This window comes from Chaetodon auriga, chromosome 3 (assembly GCF_051107435.1).
Source record: "Chaetodon auriga isolate fChaAug3 chromosome 3, fChaAug3.hap1, whole genome shotgun sequence".
NCBI classification, from domain to species: domain Eukaryota; kingdom Metazoa; phylum Chordata; class Actinopteri; order Chaetodontiformes; family Chaetodontidae; genus Chaetodon; species Chaetodon auriga.
Window position 1 is genome coordinate 3,800,497 of NC_135076.1, and position 20,291 is coordinate 3,820,787.

Here is a 20,291-nt window from a genome sequence, read left to right on the forward strand (position 1 = left end):
CACCTCATCCTTCTATCATCAAGAAAGTCTCTACTGCTTCACTAAGTGTGTGCCTGTGTCAGGCTTTCCAGTGTGTGCCTTTCCATATCTTAACAGCACACAAACTGTGGAATTTTGTGATTTGATTTTTTTGGGGGTCATTAAAGTTAAAAACCAAAAAACACCACTGAGGCACCACTGTGAAAAGCGGTGCGATGTTAACAATTGTGGTTATGAGAGCAACTTGAACTTGTATACTTGTACATGTCTGATCAGACAGACTCTGAAATCAGCTTTTATCAGCCTGCTAGCACTGACAGGAGAAACACACCAAGACAAGCAGGACCGGGGCCCCGCACACTGTGTGAGAACAGCCATCTTACGGGTTCACTGTGTGACACACAAGAGACGTCTGATACAGTCTGGGTCACCACGTGTGTGACTGCATCAAATCAACATCAAAATGCTTGGTCAATCACAGCACTAAGACATAAACAGAAGATTAAATTCAACCTGCAACAACAGATTTTTTGTTTTCATTTTCCACTTATCTGCTGATTATTTTCTCTGTGAATTGTTCCATGTTTGGCCTATAAAGTTAGAATTCAGTCCAGCGTGATGTCTTCAAACTGCATGTTTGGTCTGACCAACAGCGTACAACCAAATCATATTTACTTTATCAAATACATATAGTCACATTTGAGAGGGTGGACTGAATAGTTGGCCTTTCTGCTTTAAAAATGACTAAAGGCCCAGTGTGTAAGATCCAGGGGGATCTATTGGCAGAATATGGTAGAAACAGAAAACTCATCTGAAAATGCCACCTATGTTTCTGTTACCTAACGATGAGCTCTTTGTATCTACAGAGGGAGCGGGTCCCTCTTCCACAGAGTCCACCATGGTTCTACAGTAGGGAGAAGGGACAAACACTGGCTCTAGAGGGCCTTTTGGGTTGTTTTTGTGAGTTTCTCCTCCACATTTGGAAAGGGAGAGATGAGACACAGGGTATTCAGCGGGTTGCAATCAGCAACATCACCACTAAATCCTTCACACTGGACCTTTAAACAACTCATTATCAAAATAATTGCAGATTAACCTTTTTCTCTTTCATTTCTGAACGGAAGAATGTAAATTTGCAAGCAGAAACATGTCCTTCAAAAGTTCAATCCTCACCATATGGACCATTTAGCACCTGCTCTAGAGCTTTCAATCATCATGACAACAGGGCAAGCTCCACCTGCTGATGAAGATCATGTGATATGATCAAAAGCTCCACAATATGTATTAAATGGGCCTTGTAGTGAGTTGTTTCTCAACATTTTTACGACATTAAAAATGTCTTCTGACACCATTGATATATACAGTACACAGCTGATGTGATTGTACATATCTGTCGGGTTGGACAGCGTGTTTCATGTCTGTATCTGATTGGTTGGTTTGTAGATGTGGGTCTCAGCAGCAGTCACATAGAAATCATCTGGTTCTGAAGTTTTAAATGTCTTTGGTCACCAAAGCTCTGAATGGGTCATCAGTGGACGTGTAAAGCCCCAGTTTGGACTGAAAACCAAAGACCAAAATCACACAGTGTATGGCAGCCTCCAGGAGACGCATCACGAAGATTAGGTCGTGATTATTAGGAAATAAGGCCCAGGTGAAAAATGGCCAGAGTTCCAATTTAACATCGCAGGACATACAATCAAAGAAAATGTCCAAACATACAATTCATGGTCAAATTCCAAACCTAGAGATATAGAGGAGAATCTTAACAGTGAACATCTGGTCAAAAATAATCTACACGTTTCTCTCCATCTTTAGTGCTCAAAGCTTTAAGTAATGAAACTTTTCACAGCGTGTGCCATTCAAGAACAGCAGTAGCTTCAGCCGTGAGGAGCTGACACTAAGGTTCTCTCATTCTGGCCCTTCTGACTGCCTCACAAGCTTAGAAAATAATAACACCACAGTCCAGACACACAGCATCCAGCCCAAATCCCCATGCTTCAGCACACGGTACAGTACAATGAAGAGCTTTATCACATGGTCCAGCACTAAATCGGAGTAAAAATCATAAAAAATAAAAATACATCTGAGACCAAAAATATACACTCACATGAGACCATGAACCTGTACTAAAGCATGTTGTGTGGACACACTCCTGCTGTATTGGCCGACTCTGCTCCCTGTACAAAGTCACGGAGGAGAGGCTCGGTCGTGCCTCCCTCCTTCTGAGGAGCAGCTCTACTCTTTGCACACAGTGCACCTCAAAGAAAAATAAAGCACAACAAAAGGCAAAATTTAAAATATACACATCTCCAACTGATGAAATAATTTATGTTTGAAAAGAAACAAAATCTGGTAAACAAAATAAATTAAGGCATGCAAAAGATGATGTCAAATCTTGAGATTTGGATACGTCTTTTTTTTTTTTTTTCTTTTCTTAAGCCAAACATCCTACATTGTTAGATCTTCCTGTTAGGAAGAAACCACTCACTCTTATTCAATCCTCAGAACGAAGGTAGCTGCCAAAATAAAATTCAAACCCACTGGAATATCACTGTAATATGCCCGAGCGTTTAAAGGCCCATATTTACATATTTGTGTTCTGTGTTCGAGCTTTAAGAGGCCGATATTTACATACATGTTCATGCGGATTCAGCAGCAGTGCAGCAAAACAAACAGCAAACACTTGAGTGACAGACAGGAGTGCTTCTTCAAACACCCTGAATAAGAGAAAATAAATACCACATATCAAAATAAAAAAAATGTACATCACAAACACTAATGTCGACCTCACTCTGATCCCTCATTTTAAAGGAATACTGTGGCCTAACAAAATGATATGTATAAAACAAATGATAGTAGAAAGTGAGACAAGATCTTGTCTGTTGGCTTGTAAGGTGACGGTGATACATCAGAAGTGAAGCAGTGCGGAGCCGAGCAGAGGGAGCTGTGGTTCTGCCACATTAAGGCTTTGCAGTAAACATCAGAGCTGAGATGCTGCTGCTCCCTCCAACCTAAACCAAGACTCATGTCAACTTGTAGTAGTTAAGCCGGCACGGACAAAAAGACATGCAGCAACTGACCCATATCTCTCTCACATACACACACACACACACACACACACTCACACACGCTCGCACACGCTCGCACACAGATTCACTGACACACACAATCAACAGTTCGCTTTCAGAGACTTGCCACTGCCTCTTCATTTTTTCCTCTTTTTTTTCGGTTTGGATTTTCTTTTCAATTTTTTTTTTTCCTCACGATAATTTCTTGGCAGCATTACATGGTGCCCCTCTTCACCCCTCACGGCCTGTGCCCCCCTCCTCTCCTCCGGTGCACCCCCCGCTCTGCCTCTGAATGGCTGAACGGGACACTAGGAGGCCAGGCCGGAGGGGAGCTGGGTGAGCTGGGGGTGTGGACCAGGGGTTGGGTGGCGGTTGGCGGGGGCAGTTCAGTAGTCTGCTATAGGAGCGAGCTCGGGGTACAGGTCCACCGTGATGTTCTTGTAGAGGCTGCTGAGGGAGATGTGGGGGCTGTAATGGAGGTTGTTGAGGCCGTCCAAGTGTTGCCGCTCTTTGGAATACCTCAGAAGTTTATACCTACAAACACACAGCAACACAGTTCTCAGTATTTATCCACTCTCATCCATCTGCCCTGCCTCTCTGACAGGACATACACCTGTGGCTGCTTCCAGATCACTGGTTATCAAATTTTCTGTACCCAAGGCACAGAAAAGAACAAGCCGAAATCTGCAGGCACACCTGTAATCATTTCTGTGCAAAATAGCCTCTATAACACGTCATCACTCTTACGACTCTGTACATATTTATTCTATTTACTAATACCAAATACAACTTGATTAAAAAACTGTGCTGGTCAAAATAATTCAAGAATTATTTAGAGTGTAAAATCAGATCAAAGCAGCAACACATTCATTTAAACCAGTATCAAGATTTAAAATTAGGTAATCGGTCCATTGGTTCCTACTGGAGATGGATATCTTTCAAAACAGCTCACAGATACATAGTTTCATTTTTAAAAAGGCTCAGTAATTCACTAAACAGCTGGTTGCTTGAGAGTTGGTCAAAATTTACCTAAAACATCAGGCTTTGACACACACACACACACACACACACACACACACACACACACACACACACAGCTTTAACAACACTTGGGAGTGGTATACTTGAGTTTTATCTGTTATCTGTCTTCACTCTGGCATGAATATCAGTGATTTTGTGATGTATCAGATCAGTCCGATCAGCTGCAGTGTCCAACCAATAAGTGATAACAAATAAGCGGGTGTGTCGGCCAGTTAAAGGTGTCTGTAAAGCTGCTCTTGTGTATTCTCGCTTATCACATTCTCGCTCTGAGACAGTTTTCAAGATGGCAGACCAAAGTGATCTCTGGTTCAGGCAAGGAGCGAGGAAATATCAAAGAAGAGATTTGGGCTGTATCCAGTCTTTCATGGTACTGGTGACAAAACACTGTTCTTGTTCATTTGGGTTGTTTTAACACTGCAGGCAATTCATCCAGGTAATGTCACAGAATGTGAGCTTGGTAAGGACAATATCAGTCACTTCTGGAAAAGCCTCGACCTGTTCTGGCTCTGTTTGAGGAGTTAACCTGAAAAGTGAGCTCCTCTGATGTTTGGCATCAGATATAAGTCAGTTTAAATATTTCAAATCCTGTGTTCCCATCTCTGATGATCACCTAGCAGTCCTCTTCTTCACTGCCTTTGTTGGTGCATTGCTGTGTTTCATAGTGCATTACTTTCACCAACTGTCTGTCAGTGAGACCAGGGGCAGGATCACATCACCCACACGCTCGTGCAAGACACAAACAAAATAAGGACCCACTCTTTCAAGTGCTGCTCCATGTCTGTGTATGTAAACTTTGTACAGCGATGACTGAAGCAGACAGAGACGCAGGGAATATTATAGGAAAATAAAACTTTGAAATCTATTAGTTACTCTGATCAGCTCACTGAGAGGAAGAGGAACAACTCTAGTTTGAGTATACAGTGTATCCAGAACGTGGTGATTTTCAGTCAAAAAAAACATCCTGTGTGTGTTTGGACTGGATGGATTTCCTGCTAAGGATTTAGTTTAATCATCCTGCTTTTCTGTGCAGATTAATTTCATGCGATACAGACCATGAATAATTTAACCTTTGCTGCACGACTATCTTTATCTTCTTTAAATTAAAATGATTTCCATTCATTCTTTTAAAGAAGTTAAACTACCTTTTTGGGAAAAAAATAAATAAATAAAAGTAGCCAGGGGGCGACTGTGGCTCGGCAATTGTAATTGTAATCTAAAGGATGTTAGATGGAATGTATGTGTAGTTCAAACAAAAGAAAAGACTTAACTCTTTCATTTTTCATTGTCCGTTCTCTAGAATCGATACCTTTATTGTAGAAAAGCTGAAAAGCTGTCTTACCTCCCAAGGAATTGCACCTCTCCTCTGTGGTGGTGAGGGATTGACTTGTACTTGCCGATCTCTCCCTCTGGTCGTGTGACATTCAGACCAGCATAGTGAACCCTGAGGAGAAACCAGGTTGTATTACTATTTAAATCAATATGACCATAATGCCAACCTCAGCCCATTTGTTCACATGCTTACTAAGCAAGTGTCTACTTACAGGTACATTCATTAAGCTGAAAGCTCAGAAATTCATAGTAACATGATGGTATTGGTGGTATTTTCAGATGTGCTATGGTTCCAGTCATGGACCACTATAGTAATATGACTTTCTTACATTCTTAAATATCAGATCACTACTTAAAACTATTCAGTTTCACAAGTTACTGTCATGGTGGTATAATGGGACTCTGCAGCATGGCTATTGCTTTGTGCTGTCTATTAGAATTGTAAAGATGTATTTAGGTTTACAACAGCAAAATTACTATAGAAAGATCTCACTGATATCTAATCACCCTGCAGCCACAGCTGGGGGGGGGGCATCTCAGCCAGTAGCTACATTTGCAAGATGGCAGCCAGTTGTTACCTCGAGTGAAACATTATCATTCGCTTCATCTGGTTCACTGTGTACACAACTCTGCTCTGCTGTCCACTGCCTCTGGCTAATACTTGGTAGGTTTGGTTTGGCTTAGGCATGAGGACTGAGATTAGTTAGCATTGGGGTAAGAATATCAAGGTAAGCCACTCAAAGACAGGACAGGGCAGGGCAGGGCAGGGCAGGGCAGGGCAGGGCAGTTCATGTTGGTGACTATTCTGCGGTATAAAACACAGCCTATGCTGAAAGGCAACAAGTTTGCACTCTTGGGGGAGAAGGTGAAATCAGTTGGCCAAAAGCTCTGAGTGATGCATTTTTGATGCCAGTTTTAGGACTGGAAGTAAAAACACTTTAGCACCTTTCTCAACACAGGAAGTCACTCATATCTGTGCTGATAATCATTAGAGCTGTAGAGATCAAAAAAATTCTGAGAGAGCAGAGATGTGTTGGGAACACATGATGAGATGAATCTTGTCTAAAGATTGTTCTGACAAAAACAGAAGACTTTTTTTTGACTAACTTTGTGTTCAATGCAAAGCAGAATACATGATCTCTCCTCAGAGACCATTGTCCTCACAGCATTACACTCATTTGGCAGACCAGAAAGACAACATACATCACTGTGAATCTAAAGCGAGAACAGACTGCAACTTATATTAACACAGTAATGGTCATATGTGGACACCCAGGAACATTCCACAGGTTCACTGGTAACACGTGACAGTATCATGAGTGTGTATGAAATGGGCATCCTGCAAAGGCTCAGTCGTTCACAAAGTCTGGAGAGAGATTTACCACTGCAGTGAAAAGTTCTGTGGGCAAATATTCCTACAGTTTACGAACATTTCTCAATGCACAACTGCAAAGGACATTAGGGATTTCACCATCTACAACTGATAATATCACCAAGAGATTCAGAGAAGCAGGAAAGGGGGAAAGCCTTAAACCATTTCATGCCAGTGACCTTCGATCAGTGAGAACAAAATAACATTAATCAATGGATCAACATCACATCTCTAATGACTGGGTCAACATGAAAACGAGGCAGAGGAGGCTCAGACTGAGTCCAAGCTGACTCTGACATTTTCTTCCAGCTACATTTACACTAGATGTAGAAACTGCGTCCAGAGAAAATGAGACACAGAGTAAAGAACACGGTGTGACGACAATGTGTGAACTCTGCAGCAACACACACACACAACACTGGAGCAGTTAACGTCACCATGACAACAATGTCAACAATGTCAACCCTGAAACTATACACACAGTACAGTATGTACAACCCTGACTCCAAAAAGTTAGGACTTTTGCCACTTGAGTCACAGAGTGTGTTACGAGACAGGACAGGCTGCAGCCAGCCAGTTAATACACTCAGTTCACTAGATGTCTGTGAAAAACAATACAGAGACATCTTTGACTTGTGTCATCACTGTTACTTTTCACGTTCTGTGAATAATGTGAGCTCATTTTTTCTGAATGTTTTACACGAGAATTCTCGCATTATCTCACACATTGTACCTGTAAGGTACCTATAAGGTACAATGTGTGACATATGCAGTAGTACTCCCCAAAAACTGACACGCTTATGTGGAAAACACAACTCAGTGACTAAATGAGGGGACCTGAATACTTTCTGAATGCACTGTACACCCCCCTTCAGCAGACCTACCTGTTCCACAAGTCGTCATCCTCTCCTCCCCAGCCCCAGAAAGCATTGGGAAAGCCATTAATCTTGCGGAACTGTTCCACAGTCAGTCCACTCACACCACCGAAGAACTCACTGTATGGAAGACTGCAAACAACAACAAACATGCTGCGTGATCTGGACCGTTCACTGCCTTCATGTCAATGCTCAAGTTCACTTGTCATTGCCAAAGAAGGTCTGTACATCTTCAATTAATCATGCTTTGGGCATTTCCATTTGAGATCTTCTCAAGAAATATACACATTTTGATGACACACTCACATGTACATGTATTTGTCCAGCTTGGCAGCAAAGTGGCGTGGCATCTGACCACAGCCGTAGTAGTTTCGGTCGTTCTCTGGGATGTGATCAACATCATGGAAGATCAAGCAGTCCCAGTCCAAGTCCTTCATGGCCTCCAGGAATCCCACGTTAAACAGCATGGCTCTGTTGAAGGGCTGGCTCCCACTCTGAACACACATACACACACACAGAAATTCAATGACACTGCTGCTATGAAAGGAAGTAAGAAGTCATATGAAGCCCTGTTTCTACATCACTGAGTGCCATGACTTCACCATTTAAAATGCTTTTCTATTTTTTTTCCCCCCACAATCCACACTCTATGGATTGCATTCATCTGATTCTAGATGGACAAAAATGGCTGCAGTACAGAAACATGCACCAACAGACTGTACCTGTTCAATGACGTAAAAGGCAAACTGCAGCCGCTGTCTCTGCAGTATGGGGATGAGGTGTTGGAAGAGGATGGGCAGATGTTCATGGCGGTTTCTAAATGGAATCAGGATGGCCACCTAAAGCACAGATATTAGAGTAATAAATCATCTTATATCTAGTAAATCCATCTGGTTTATGTTTGTTTTTATTTCTCAGAAGAATCCATTCAGCATGACTGACATATGTTTTAACAGTGTACATGTTTATGGGATACATAATTACTAGAATTGTAAAACACATTAGCCTACCTTCCAGCGAGGTCTGCAGTCCTTTGGTTTCCAATGGCCTCCAAACTCAATGTCAAAAAACTTGGAGAACTTCACCTCTATCTCCTCCATAGGGATTTCTGTCATGTTCACTTCCATAAGGCCCTCTGTGGGGAGTTTTTTAAGGGAGGGGGGGTTATTCCACTAACACATCAGCATCACAGAACAACAGTAAAACAAATAAATTACTAAATAAATAACTCAAAAATCATTCTATCAGACCAAACAGGAAAATCCTCTTGGAGGGGTTGTTGTGGGTACTGTGCAAAGGCCCAGCTGCAGTCTGTGTGTCTGTGAGTGATGATCCACAATGGATCTGGTTATGACCAAGGAGCTTGTGGCTTTACCGGCCTCCATCAACTGATCAACAAGAAACTACAAATAACATCAATTCTGCGGCTCACTTGGACTTAAACTTCCATAGGTGGCAGGGACACACACAGACAGAACTATTTTGAGGGGTTACAGTTAGTGTTGAGGTTTCACAGTATTTTATCCAATCTGAACCCAGTATCAAATCCTCTTACTGAATCTGCTTATCACACTTGAGTCCAGTCAAATCTCTGACTGAATCCATGTAGGTTTGACTTCTGAAGATATAAAAGTTATAAATAAGTGCAATTCAAAAGCTAAAATCTGAAGGCTGAGAGGACAGAAACAGTTTGGAGTGGCAGCCTGATTACTGTTCACAGCCTGTAGCTACAACCTGCACATGACATGAGAAGAATTCAACTCATCGCAAAAGACATTTTTGTGTCAGACTGTCGGAATGGTCAAACAACATAAATGTTCACAGTAGCACTTTGAACACTAACCTACTAATTCTCGCTCACCTTATTTTTCATAAGGAACTTTCTCCAAAACCTGATTCAGAACTACTAAGCTGACATTCTTAAATTACTGACATAATGCGAATGAAAGTTTAATTGGGAGAATACGATTCCTGAAACTGACGTGACCAGCTGATCATTGAACTAGAGAAGATGTACAGTGGTGTTACAGAGCAATGCTCATTTCCTCATAAACAACCTTTGGCTGAGTGACACTGTCTGCAGAGAGCACACAAACCCTACATCAGCAAAGTTTTGTCACACATAAAATGAATGTAAATATTAGTGTAGGCTGATCCGATCCGCTGCTGAAGTGATGGACTGCTCGGACTGAAAAGCTGACTGAGAAGCTGCTCCCTGACTGTCTGTGTATATTGCCAATGCAGGAGTCATAACTCAGAGCAACCAGTACAACCAAATAATCATACACATTCACACACTCTAATCTTAACTGGACAAACTGCTGCACTGTAGAGCCCTGTACAAGAAATGACACATGATTAGCATCTTTCTTGAAATGCAGCATCTGTACGACAATCTTTGAAACACCATGGACTTCATCATGTTTTGTTTTGTTTTTTTGCAATTTAATACTAAAGCAGCAAAGCTGGAAGTGCAGTAAAGGTCTTTTAATCTCTGAGCTAACCAACCATCTGAAACATTTTCCTGCTGTTGGGTATGAGTCTACTCACTCATAGAAGGTAATCGCTCTGGGCAGGGGAGGTTCTGGGCGTAGGTGAAGTTCTCAGGGAGGTACGTGGTTGGCTGGACCAGGTACTCACTGGAGTTACTGCCATCAGGATAGTCTGCAGCAAAAACAACCAACAGGGGGTGAATGCGCATTTGAAATGTGTGAAGGGAAGGGCTGCAACTACCAATTACTTTCAATATCGATTATTCCAATGATTACTTTCACGATCAATTAATCTATTACATGTCAAAACATTTCCTAAAGCAACAGTCCTAAACCCAAACACTCATATATTGGCATAAATGACAATGAAAAGCAGCAAATCCTTCCATTTAAAGGTTCTACGTGTGAGACTTTGAACATAGTGAGTGATGGCATCCTGAGCACAGAATATAGTCACGCTCCCTTCATACATGTTGTAATCCGAGCTTCTCTGTTCTTTGTTTGATGGGGGAGCGACTGTGCGTGCCTGGTAGTATGTGTGAGTCCCTCCCTGTCACAGTGTTGGCCTGCCCTGTGTTTATAGAGGGACGGAGAGCGTGACCTCCCACGCAACCTTGGAAAATTGAGATGGCAGAGCGTGGCTTGAAGTATTCAGCTGAAGGCGACCTTCAGAATAAAGCACGTTTACTTCATGTTTGAGGCAGTCTGTGTCAGCAGGCTAGCTTCCTAGCAAGGTAACAATTATGTTACATGGATTCAGGTCACTCGGCAGATCAGAGAAATAGATAATTACCAGGCTAAGTATGTCTTAATTCAGGCTGAACAAAATGCAAAATGCAAAAGGAAAAAAAAAAAAAAGAAAAGAAAAAAAAAGAAAAACAATCCAGATTACAGACGCAGATACAGATATTGCGATATGTCACAATTTCAGTGGGAATGGTAACTTTTGCATTTCATTTTCACTGAAAAAACTAATACAAAGACAATGATGTGAATTTTGCTGGGGTCTGTGCCAAACAAGTGTGTACCCTTACATCTGGAGAATAGGATTTGTAGCCCCTGTAGCACGACACCGCTGCATTTATTCCGACATGATGTGCCAGGTATGACACATTTCACCTTTATCAGAAAACTGCACCACCTGCTTTTTAGATGTTGGCATAGCAGCTAACCAGCTAACTGGTTTCAAACAGCTTTTTTTCAAACAATACCCAACCTTATAAATTAAATTGTGCTCAATTTTGACTGTTTTCTGAGTGTTTTCTTACTTGTAGGCGGTTGACTAGTATAAGTTTTAACTTCTGTTTAAATGTCAGTCAAATTAGTCAATAGGAACACCCTCATTTAGACATCCACATACTACAACTGTCAGTTTCCTTTAACTTCATATACTGTAGGAAGAATCTCTGTATTTATTGAGAGAGACTGCAAGGTAATTCCCCATAGAGTAAAAAGTACCTGTGTGGACCACTTACCCGTCCCGTTGAGTGTACTGTTCTTGTTGGTGTACAATCGGATCATCTGGCCAATGGTCCTCACATTGTCCCTCAACATGATGCCCTGAGCCTGCACCATGAAGAAGTATGTGTTGGCTGACAGAAAGACAAGAGAAAGAGTTTAATTTGCTTCACTTATTGCATGACATGCATTCAATGACATGTGCTCCATGTAGTGGTGGCTCTTTACATGCCCTCACATAGTGTAAAACACAACTTAAAACATGGATGTTACCGTTTCAATCATAATAACAAATGTGTTAGCAGCTACAAACACTGGAAACAGTGAAGGTTTAAACACTATATTACAACTACAGGAGAACACCATGAACAAATGAACATCTCACTGTTAAAACTCTTATTTTAGAACTTAAGCTTTGTAGCCATCATGAGCTCGAGGAACACTGTTAACTCTGTAAAATGCATTTTCTCATCATTCATTAGTTCATATGTAAAGCACTTAAAGTGTGGAGAAAAAAATGAAATAAAAATGTTTTTTCAATGACTAATTTGAGGAGAGAAGAATCTTCTGTTATTTATCTGGTTTTCTTGATAACTGAGTAATAATTTTGCTCTTCATGGTCTTTTTACGACAGACATGTTCTCTCTGCATATTTCAATTTGTGTTCATTTAGTTCATACAGGTTGTGGTGAAAATGACAGATTTACAGTTACAGTTAAATCCAGTCTAGTAAAGCTGCTACAGGGACTTTTAAGTAAAAGTAATCAGAAGCTTATTCAGACATGACAGTGATATTTTCAGGGGCTCAAGATGTCATTTAAAGCAAAAACACTACAGGTACAAAAAATAAGTGTAAGATCTTGTCAACAGGACACGGTGCTTATGACGTGACTATTAAACGTGTTTGGGTTGGGTGAGTGACACAGACCAACTGCAAACAAGGCCCATGTTTTCAAGTCTGCTAGTAGACAAGTTCTTCTTCTGTCTGTGCTTGAATTTTACAACACCATCAAAATTGGTCTTGATCCAAAAAATGCCCCCTAACCAGTTTCTTTTCCATTAGGCAAGAGGCAACAAAATGAACTTGTGACAGCTCAGAAAACCGGTTGGTCAAAGAAGTGTTAGTCAGGTTCACCAAACTCTCTGAATTTATGAACTTCATTCATAAAACTGTTAGTCAAGATAAAAAAAAGGAAGAAGCTGCGGTCAGAAATCAGCAGACAGAACCATAATGAATGCATCAGGGTCAGTAATTATACCAGATAACAAACCATCAGTAACTGTCAATAAAGGTGTCAGTGGTTGTATCATCAGAGAGCAGCACTGTGGCAGAAATACAGAAGCAATGGTCCGACATGACGTTAGATGCCAAAAAAGCATTTAATGTCTAAAGTGGAAGGCAGCCAACTGCAGGGAAGTTGCCAATAAGATCTAAAGAAAATGAAAACACTGTTGAAGCTCTCTGTACATAAGTAAGCAGAATAATTTTACATTATGATTCACTGTATTTCGGTAACATACTGAAACTAACTCAGATCAATTTATTACACTTGTGAAGTCAGTGATTTCTGTTCATTTCTACGTCTCTTCTATGTGCCAAAACAAAAACTAAAGTGTGTGTAAGAGAGGTTCCTGTCCTGCATGAGGCCCAAATAAAGACCACACCAGAAAGCTTTGATCATCCGGATATCTGTCAGAACTGTTGAAAGCAAGGCTTCACCATACAAACTATCTCACTTTTCAGCTTGTTTGCAAAGGTTTACACTGACATACACATGACCAGTAAGTTGCTGTTGTTGGTACAACAATTTCATTTCATGGTACGTGTAATTTTATACCATCATTTTAACTTCTAATGTATTGAAATTGATATTGTGATATTGTAAAGTTTGTGGAAAAACATCAACAGAAAAACTTCAGAAGCTGTTTATGGGTAACACAAAAATACGCAACGAAACTCGAGTGTCTCTCTTCCTATTGGTCTGTCCACAACTTTCAGCGCGTGTGTGAGTGAGTAAACAGAGTGTTTGGGGATGATAAGCGTCTCATCACAGATCAGCCAGGCAGCCTTGGTTGGTGATTAGGAGGCAGGCTTAAGGTTACAGGCAGGTCAACACAGGCTGGAGAGGAGATGAAGCTCCTCCATTCTGACAAGGACCAACAATTACCTGAAGAAATTCTAATAGAAATGTTCACTATATCCCTGAAACCAATATAATACTGTCAGTATAATACTGTAAGTTCTATATCTGCTGCCACACATGTCAATATGTACTCAAGTTCCCAACTGCACAAGTGCGTGAAAAGTCAAATTTGTTATAGGGTAGGCAGAACAAGAAGAGCACGGGATGACTGTCATCAGTCCTCAAATTAAATCCTCAGCTGCATGTTGAACCGTGCCGCCTGGAACAGTCTGCATAGCAGTCTACTGCACAGAAAACCCAGGAAAAATGCAGTAAACATGTCAGAAACACACAGGAAGCTACAACACATTTTGACAAGCTAACACCAAGTGAGGAGGAGACCCACACCCAGACATATTCAGACCACGTGCTGTGTCACACACAGCTCAGGGGAAAGAATCCGAGAAACTTTCTCTTCTTAACTCGGTGGCTGGCACATTTTACCTACAGTCATGAACCGCCTGAAACTTTAAGCCACGTGCAGTGTCGAGCTGGGCGACAAAAAACAACAAAAAATACGCCTGAGTAAGGTGTTGGAGCAGCACAAGCCTCCAGAACAGCTTCAGCAACACATTTTCTGAGGGGGAAAAAGGCTCGACACAAGGTGGATGCCTGACTTGTATACAGTGTTTTTCCAACTTTAAAAAAGATACGGCTTGTGGCCTCAAAGGCAGAAGCCAAGGATAATATGTCAACCCATTAAAACCCCCAGCTGACCCTTCTGTGAGTGTAGATGTGCAAGGGTTCATACACAAAATAAGCAATAACTGCAGCTTTGTGAGATCTTTACTTCAGCATCATGTTGATTATTTTTCCAAATAACTGCAATTAGCAGTAAAAACAGGTAACAGGACAAAACTTTTGAGACGGTTCACTTGTCATTCCCTTGGTCATCTCCAACTAAAACAGCACAGTCAACCATTGGAAGCAGACAGAGTTGTTGACAGATCTGTTAAATTACTACAGAACATATTTTATCTTTATGGATTTTACTAATGCTGAATTTACGAGAAGTCTCTCAACATGACACCTTTTATCTTGTGTTTCTTGAATCACGTGTTTGTGCAGATGTCGTTGGTCTTAAAGGAGGTTTGCCATAATATTTCAGTCGGAGAGCACATGGAGTTTCAGTTCCTTTCAAATACTGGATGTGTATTTTGTAATGTTCTGGCATAACCACAGAAACACTGGAAACGCTAAAATATGATAAGGTTGTCAGACAGTCATTGATTGCCATTTGCTATCAGTTTGATTAATGGTTTACAGTCTAATAATGTATGTTAGTATCGATTACTGATGGTGGCTGATCAGGCTAATTATCAGCTAACTGTGCTGAGTTTCTAACAGCAGCATGCAGTAAATGGTTGCTCTCTGTGTGCCTTTTTAAACTGCTGTCCTAAATGTGATGTTCTTGATGGTTATTAATGACTCCGAATGAAACTTGAAAGCTCAGCATTCCTGTTGTTTTCCCTTTTATAAAATGAACAATTATCTACCCAGAAAAAACTTATACTTCTCTGCATTATATGAACTCCTCTTCCTGTCAGCTGCTGTGTCTGCAGTGTATCTAGTGACTAGAGGAGATTATTTATCTCACCTTGAGAAGCTTCTCATCAGTGTGTTTAATGTTTAACATGTAAAAGTCATTTCTATGGCACTCTAATGATGTGGTTGTCAAACATTAATAGCTGCATGAGCGTTTAAACTTGTTCAGATTAATCTTGATCACTCTTAACCCATATATACAGTTGATTTCATTATTCAAATATAAAAATACCAATCAGACAGCATTTTGAGGGACAGTCAAACTATATAAATAGTCCATTCACCATTTCTTCATTCTACGTAATTATCACTTGTTATTGCACCTTTGGTTTCGACTAAATTAACTTTCTATTTGTCAGAGGCCAAAGTGACCTTGCCCTAAAAATGACAACTCCAGGCCTGATGTATATCACCTGTGATCATGGGTTTGAAGCCATGACACACTACCTGCTTCAAAAACTGGTGCTCTTATACTTTATTACATAATGTCAAATGGGCTGCATTTATGATGAACTTTTCTAGTCTTACTGACCGCTTAACATACTTTACGACACAAACCAGGATTCATGCATTCACCCACACATGCATACCATGGCGGCAAATATTTGGTGGTGCCACCTGCTAATCAGGAGCGATGACCATTCACATACACACTCACACACTGATAGCACAGTTATCAGGAGCAGTTTGCTAGGGTAGGGTAGATGTGTTTTTCTGCTTCCACTGTTGGTAGTAAACACCAGTACAATACTGGATAAATCCCCTTCATACACGGAGGAGAAAAACATTTGACACTTTATATTCACTTTCTATAATACAGTTCAGTACAAGAAAACAAGCGAACACACAATAAACCTTCACCAACAAACAAAGCCAAAGTCTAAAACACAAAACCCTCTTTTCTTGTTCATCTTATCTCTTTACATGTACGATCATGTTGCAAGACCTCGGGCCATCAAGAATCTTTGGCAAATTTTCCCAGAACTGCCTCTCCCTTCAAGCATGACTATCACTGACTGCCAGTAAAAGCCTGCACTATGAGAGAGAATTCCCGGTCGCACACAACCACTTCCACCCAGCATGTGATTACCGCAGAAATGATCCCGTAAAACACTGAATCAACAAAAGCGTTACATACATCTGAAACCTGGCTGGCCCACCAAATATCAATGTAGCATCTGCATTCATGCCAAACAGGACGTAAATATCTCCACTCACAGAAAGGTTATTCACAATATTTTGTAGCAGCTCCAGCTGACAGGACACACATATGACTGCTCAGATATCATGGCTGGATGGTATCATACCATATATGTCACATTATGGACTTCACGTACATAAATATAGAGTATATTGTAGACATAACACACACTGAGGCAGTCTGACCACAGTTCAGTATCCAATAATCATCATAATATCGTGACAGTCACTTTTTCACTTACAAGACAAAACTCTGAGGTACACATTGACCAAATTTAACAGGACATTTAAAGAAAGGGGACACATTTGGAAATGGTGAATACTGCTTCACTTTGGCCCACTCTCCAGTACAAGCATGGACCGTGTCATGGACTGCTCAACATGCCTGTGTTACTTACTGTGTGGTACCCTGAAATTAACCTGAGCAGTTATCGTTCATTCATTCACAAGTCTGCTGTGCCGTCCACAATTCCAACACAAATTGACAATATTTCTGTAATATTTCAACCCCCTTGCTACAGCGAGAGGTATTTTGCTCTTTCACAACGCAGGAGTGGATGGACATCATGCTTGGGGTGGACCTTTTTCTATGGGCTAATTAGCCTGTTAGCTAACTGTTTTAGCATTAGCAAGCACTGTGACAGCCGCCGGAGCTTGTTGCTGCAGCGGATAATCCAAACACAAGCACATTAACTGTTACCTTGAAAGGCGTTTAGTGTAAATCTCTGTTAACTAACCTATTCCAGGAGCCACATAAATGAAGTAGAGACAGGTGGTGGACATGGAGAAGAAGAATATGAAGGCCAGAAACGATCGGTTGGACATTCGCAGCAGCCGCCTCCAGTTCACCATTTTGGCTTAGGCCCGCTTCTCTTTCGCCGATATGAATCCCATAAAATACTTTTTGGAGTTAAAATGTCCTCGAATTGATAGAGAACGGTGTCAATGGTGAGGTCATGGAAAAATCTGCACCGTCAAAGCCAAGAGGTGCAGCGCGGAAAAGGCTAGCGCTAACGTTAGCGGTGCTAGCTGGCCTGCTTTCCCCTGCCAAGAAATTTCCAGATGGAAAAAGCAGGCCTGTAACGTTAATATCAGGCAACTGAGAGCCTCATGGAGGACCACCGGTCAGGCATATTGAAACCTTTACACTACGGGCCAAGCGCTCAGCAACAGTACTACTTAAGGATACTCATGGTAGCCTTCCATGGTTGCGGGGTCGCCAGCGAGACTTTTATCGCTAGCACTGATGGTTGGTCATTGAAGGGGGCAGGACCGCTCTGCCTTCTCCCACACAGTCTACTCTTAGCCGGTGCGATGTTTCCAAAACAGTCGGTGCGCTACTTCCTCAGACCGCGCGCACAGGAGTCCAGTCATGCCACCGGGAGTCTCCACGCTGCTGCCGCACGACTGTGGCATTCAACACACACATAGGTGTAGAATGATATATGAGAAATAAACTCAATAGAGATGTCAGGTCTGCCCCCTTTTCATTTTCTGCTGGCACTGCAGAGACCGTTTCCGGTGGGTGTAACGCCACCCCTCCCCCGCGTCGCCATGGAAACCTGTGCGCGCGCGGTGCGGCGGCGTGATTTCCAGTTGCGCCTTCTTTTCTTCTTCTTTTTTTCTTCTTTTTTTCTTCTTTTTTTTTTTTTTTTTTTTGAGGCCGTTCGCGAGCTTACGCTTGAAAACGAAAGACAGAAGAGGTCAGTTTTGATTCAAGAGATCAAGCGTACATTTTATTTAATGATTCTGCCCCTAAAATTTCAACACCGAGAAGTCAAACTGAATTAAAACATTATTATTATTATTATTATTATTATCATCGTTGTTGTTGTTGTTGTTGTTGTTGTTGTTGTTGTTACAGCCAATAATCAATACACTGTTACTGGCTATCTTGTTGGGATATCCTGATCTATGCTTCATTGTGATTCCTTAAGCAATAAAATCCAATGTTCACAGTAGAAAAAAAATATATAAATATTTTCTTTGTCTCTCTGTTGATGCAGCATAAAGCCTCAAATACTCAGTAGGCTGAAAGTGCGGTCTGGACAGACCACAAGATCCTGGAATATATCTGCAAGGCCAAAATATCTGAACCCCTGCCAGGCCAGGCCAGGCCAGGCCAGGCCTTGTGTGTTTTTTTAAAGGATTCAGCGTAACTCTTTGCTCCTGCTCAGGCTCCAAGAATGCAAAACTCTCTCACCCTGACCGACTAGTTCCAGTAAGAGGACAAGACCACAGACCCTGTGGACAGCCTCCCCACTCCTTGCTTCACCTGAGTAGTTACCTACGGAATTGAATTTAAGGTAAAGCCATCACATTCTGAAAATCTTGCTCCCTGTGGTTGTCCAATGGGACACCAAGGAGTTCGTTGCTGCCTGGCTCGTCAGCTCTCAACACCCTCTGCAGGCTCCCTTGTGTTTCCTGCCTGTTCCTCTTCTGCCTAGGTCTCACATTTGCCTGGATGTCAGTTCATTCCTCTGTCCAAGCCACACACTGCCATAGAGAATGCTGAATTTATGCTACAACACGTCTTCAACCTCCCCAGAGACGCTGTCTCTGACCTCAATTCACTTCTTGTTTCTGGGAAGAGTTTTGCGGTCTCCAAGGAGCCACTGTAAGTCTCTACTCTGTGTCCCACCCGCAGTCCTACGGGAAGACGGAGCGGATGAACTGGCTGCTGTGGTTCAGGAGGTAGAGCAGTCATCCACTAATCTAGAGGTTTGTGGTTCCATCCCTGGCTCCTCCAGTCATTCTTCGGCACGATACTGAACACCAAACAGCTCCCTGTGCCATTGGTGTGTGAGTGTGTGTGGATGTCATCACTCCTGATGAGCAGGTGGAGCCCTGCATGGTAGTTCTGAGTGGTCGGTAAGACGAAAACAGAACTTTACAAATGCAATTCATTTACTTTGTGCTCAGGTAGTCCATTCCTCTAATGTACCATCTTTTAGCTGAAACATGGTGGCATCAATGTCTCAAGCTATACCATCAATTCTGGCATGGTCTTTTGATCACTTTATAAAGGTTAAATTACATGTTTGTCTAAAATCTGTAATAAACCTGGCTCTCAGAGTCCTCTAGAACTTTACAGAGGAAACGTTTTATACAAAAAAAAAAAAAAAAAAATTGTAATAACACTTTATGACCAGCTGCTTTATTTTCCTCAGTGAATTTTGATTGGCAGGACCATTGGCCAAATCTGTGACCGTCTTCATAGCAAACACTCCTTCTTCTCACCTTGACCATCAGGTGGGTAGTAATGAGTCATATTTACTCTCTTACATGCCCTGACGTTAATTTTTTGAGTCAACTGTGGCCAACTTGTCAGAGTAGTTTTAAAGCAGCGTATGATTTGCTCTTACTCGATTGGATTTTCATGAAAAATTCACTGCTTTTACATTCATTTTATTTCTATTTATTATTCTACGCCTTCATGTGCATTCCATTAAGAGGCAGAGGTCAGCTGCTCCCAGGTCTGATGGTATGCCTCCACTTGACTCTGTTCAAAGCATCATAATGGCTGAAGCTACAGCAGGAGTGTGGCTTTCAAATAGTGCAAGCAGCTGATATTTACAGACGAATTAACGGCGCACAGTGCAGCGGTCTCTGGTTGTGAGCGCTGGTCTGAAGTCATCAGATCAGAGAACTGTGCTGATGCTCTGCTGACAGAGAGCAGTAAGTGTGATTGTTGTGTGAATGCTAATAAGAGATTTATGATATGTGTACACAGAATATCATGCTTCAGA

The 20,291-nt window shown here is 41.6% G+C and overlaps 1 protein-coding gene across 2 annotated transcripts; it reads right to left on the reverse strand.

Annotated features, from left to right (window-relative positions):
* Positions 1 to 2,415: 2,415 nt before the first annotated feature.
* Positions 2,416 to 18,071, reverse strand: b4galt6 (UDP-Gal:betaGlcNAc beta 1,4- galactosyltransferase, polypeptide 6). 2 transcript variants are annotated; one of them, XM_076723315.1, is made up of 9 exons: positions 17,280 to 18,071; positions 11,632 to 11,748; positions 10,215 to 10,328; positions 8,675 to 8,799; positions 8,387 to 8,503; positions 7,971 to 8,158; positions 7,674 to 7,796; positions 5,428 to 5,529; positions 2,416 to 3,581 (listed from the first exon to the last, which is right to left on the reverse strand). In XM_076723315.1, the coding sequence occupies exons 1-9, from the start codon at positions 17,392 to 17,394 to the stop codon at positions 3,434 to 3,436; spliced, it is 1,149 nt and encodes a 382-aa protein (XP_076579430.1). In that variant the 5' UTR covers positions 17,395 to 18,071; the 3' UTR covers positions 2,416 to 3,433. The 2 variants fall into 2 exon arrangements, with proteins under 2 accessions (XP_076579430.1, XP_076579440.1); XM_076723325.1 differs by having other exon boundaries at positions 8,675 to 9,737; positions 9,984 to 10,328; positions 17,280 to 18,049.
* Positions 18,072 to 20,291: the final 2,220 nt, after the last annotated feature.

Coding starts and splice junctions, on each gene's coding strand:
- b4galt6 (XM_076723315.1), bottom strand. CDS start 17,394: ATGGTGAACTGGAGGCGGCTGCTGCGAATGTCCAACCGATCGTTTCTG. Junction 8,504..8,674: donor ACTGCAGACCTCGCTGGAAG/GTAGGCTAATGT, acceptor TCTGTGCTTTAG/GTGGCCATCCTGATTCCATT. Junction 5,530..7,673: donor GATGACGACTTGTGGAACAG/GTAGGTCTGCTG, acceptor GTTTCTCCTCAG/GGTTCACTATGCTGGTCTGA.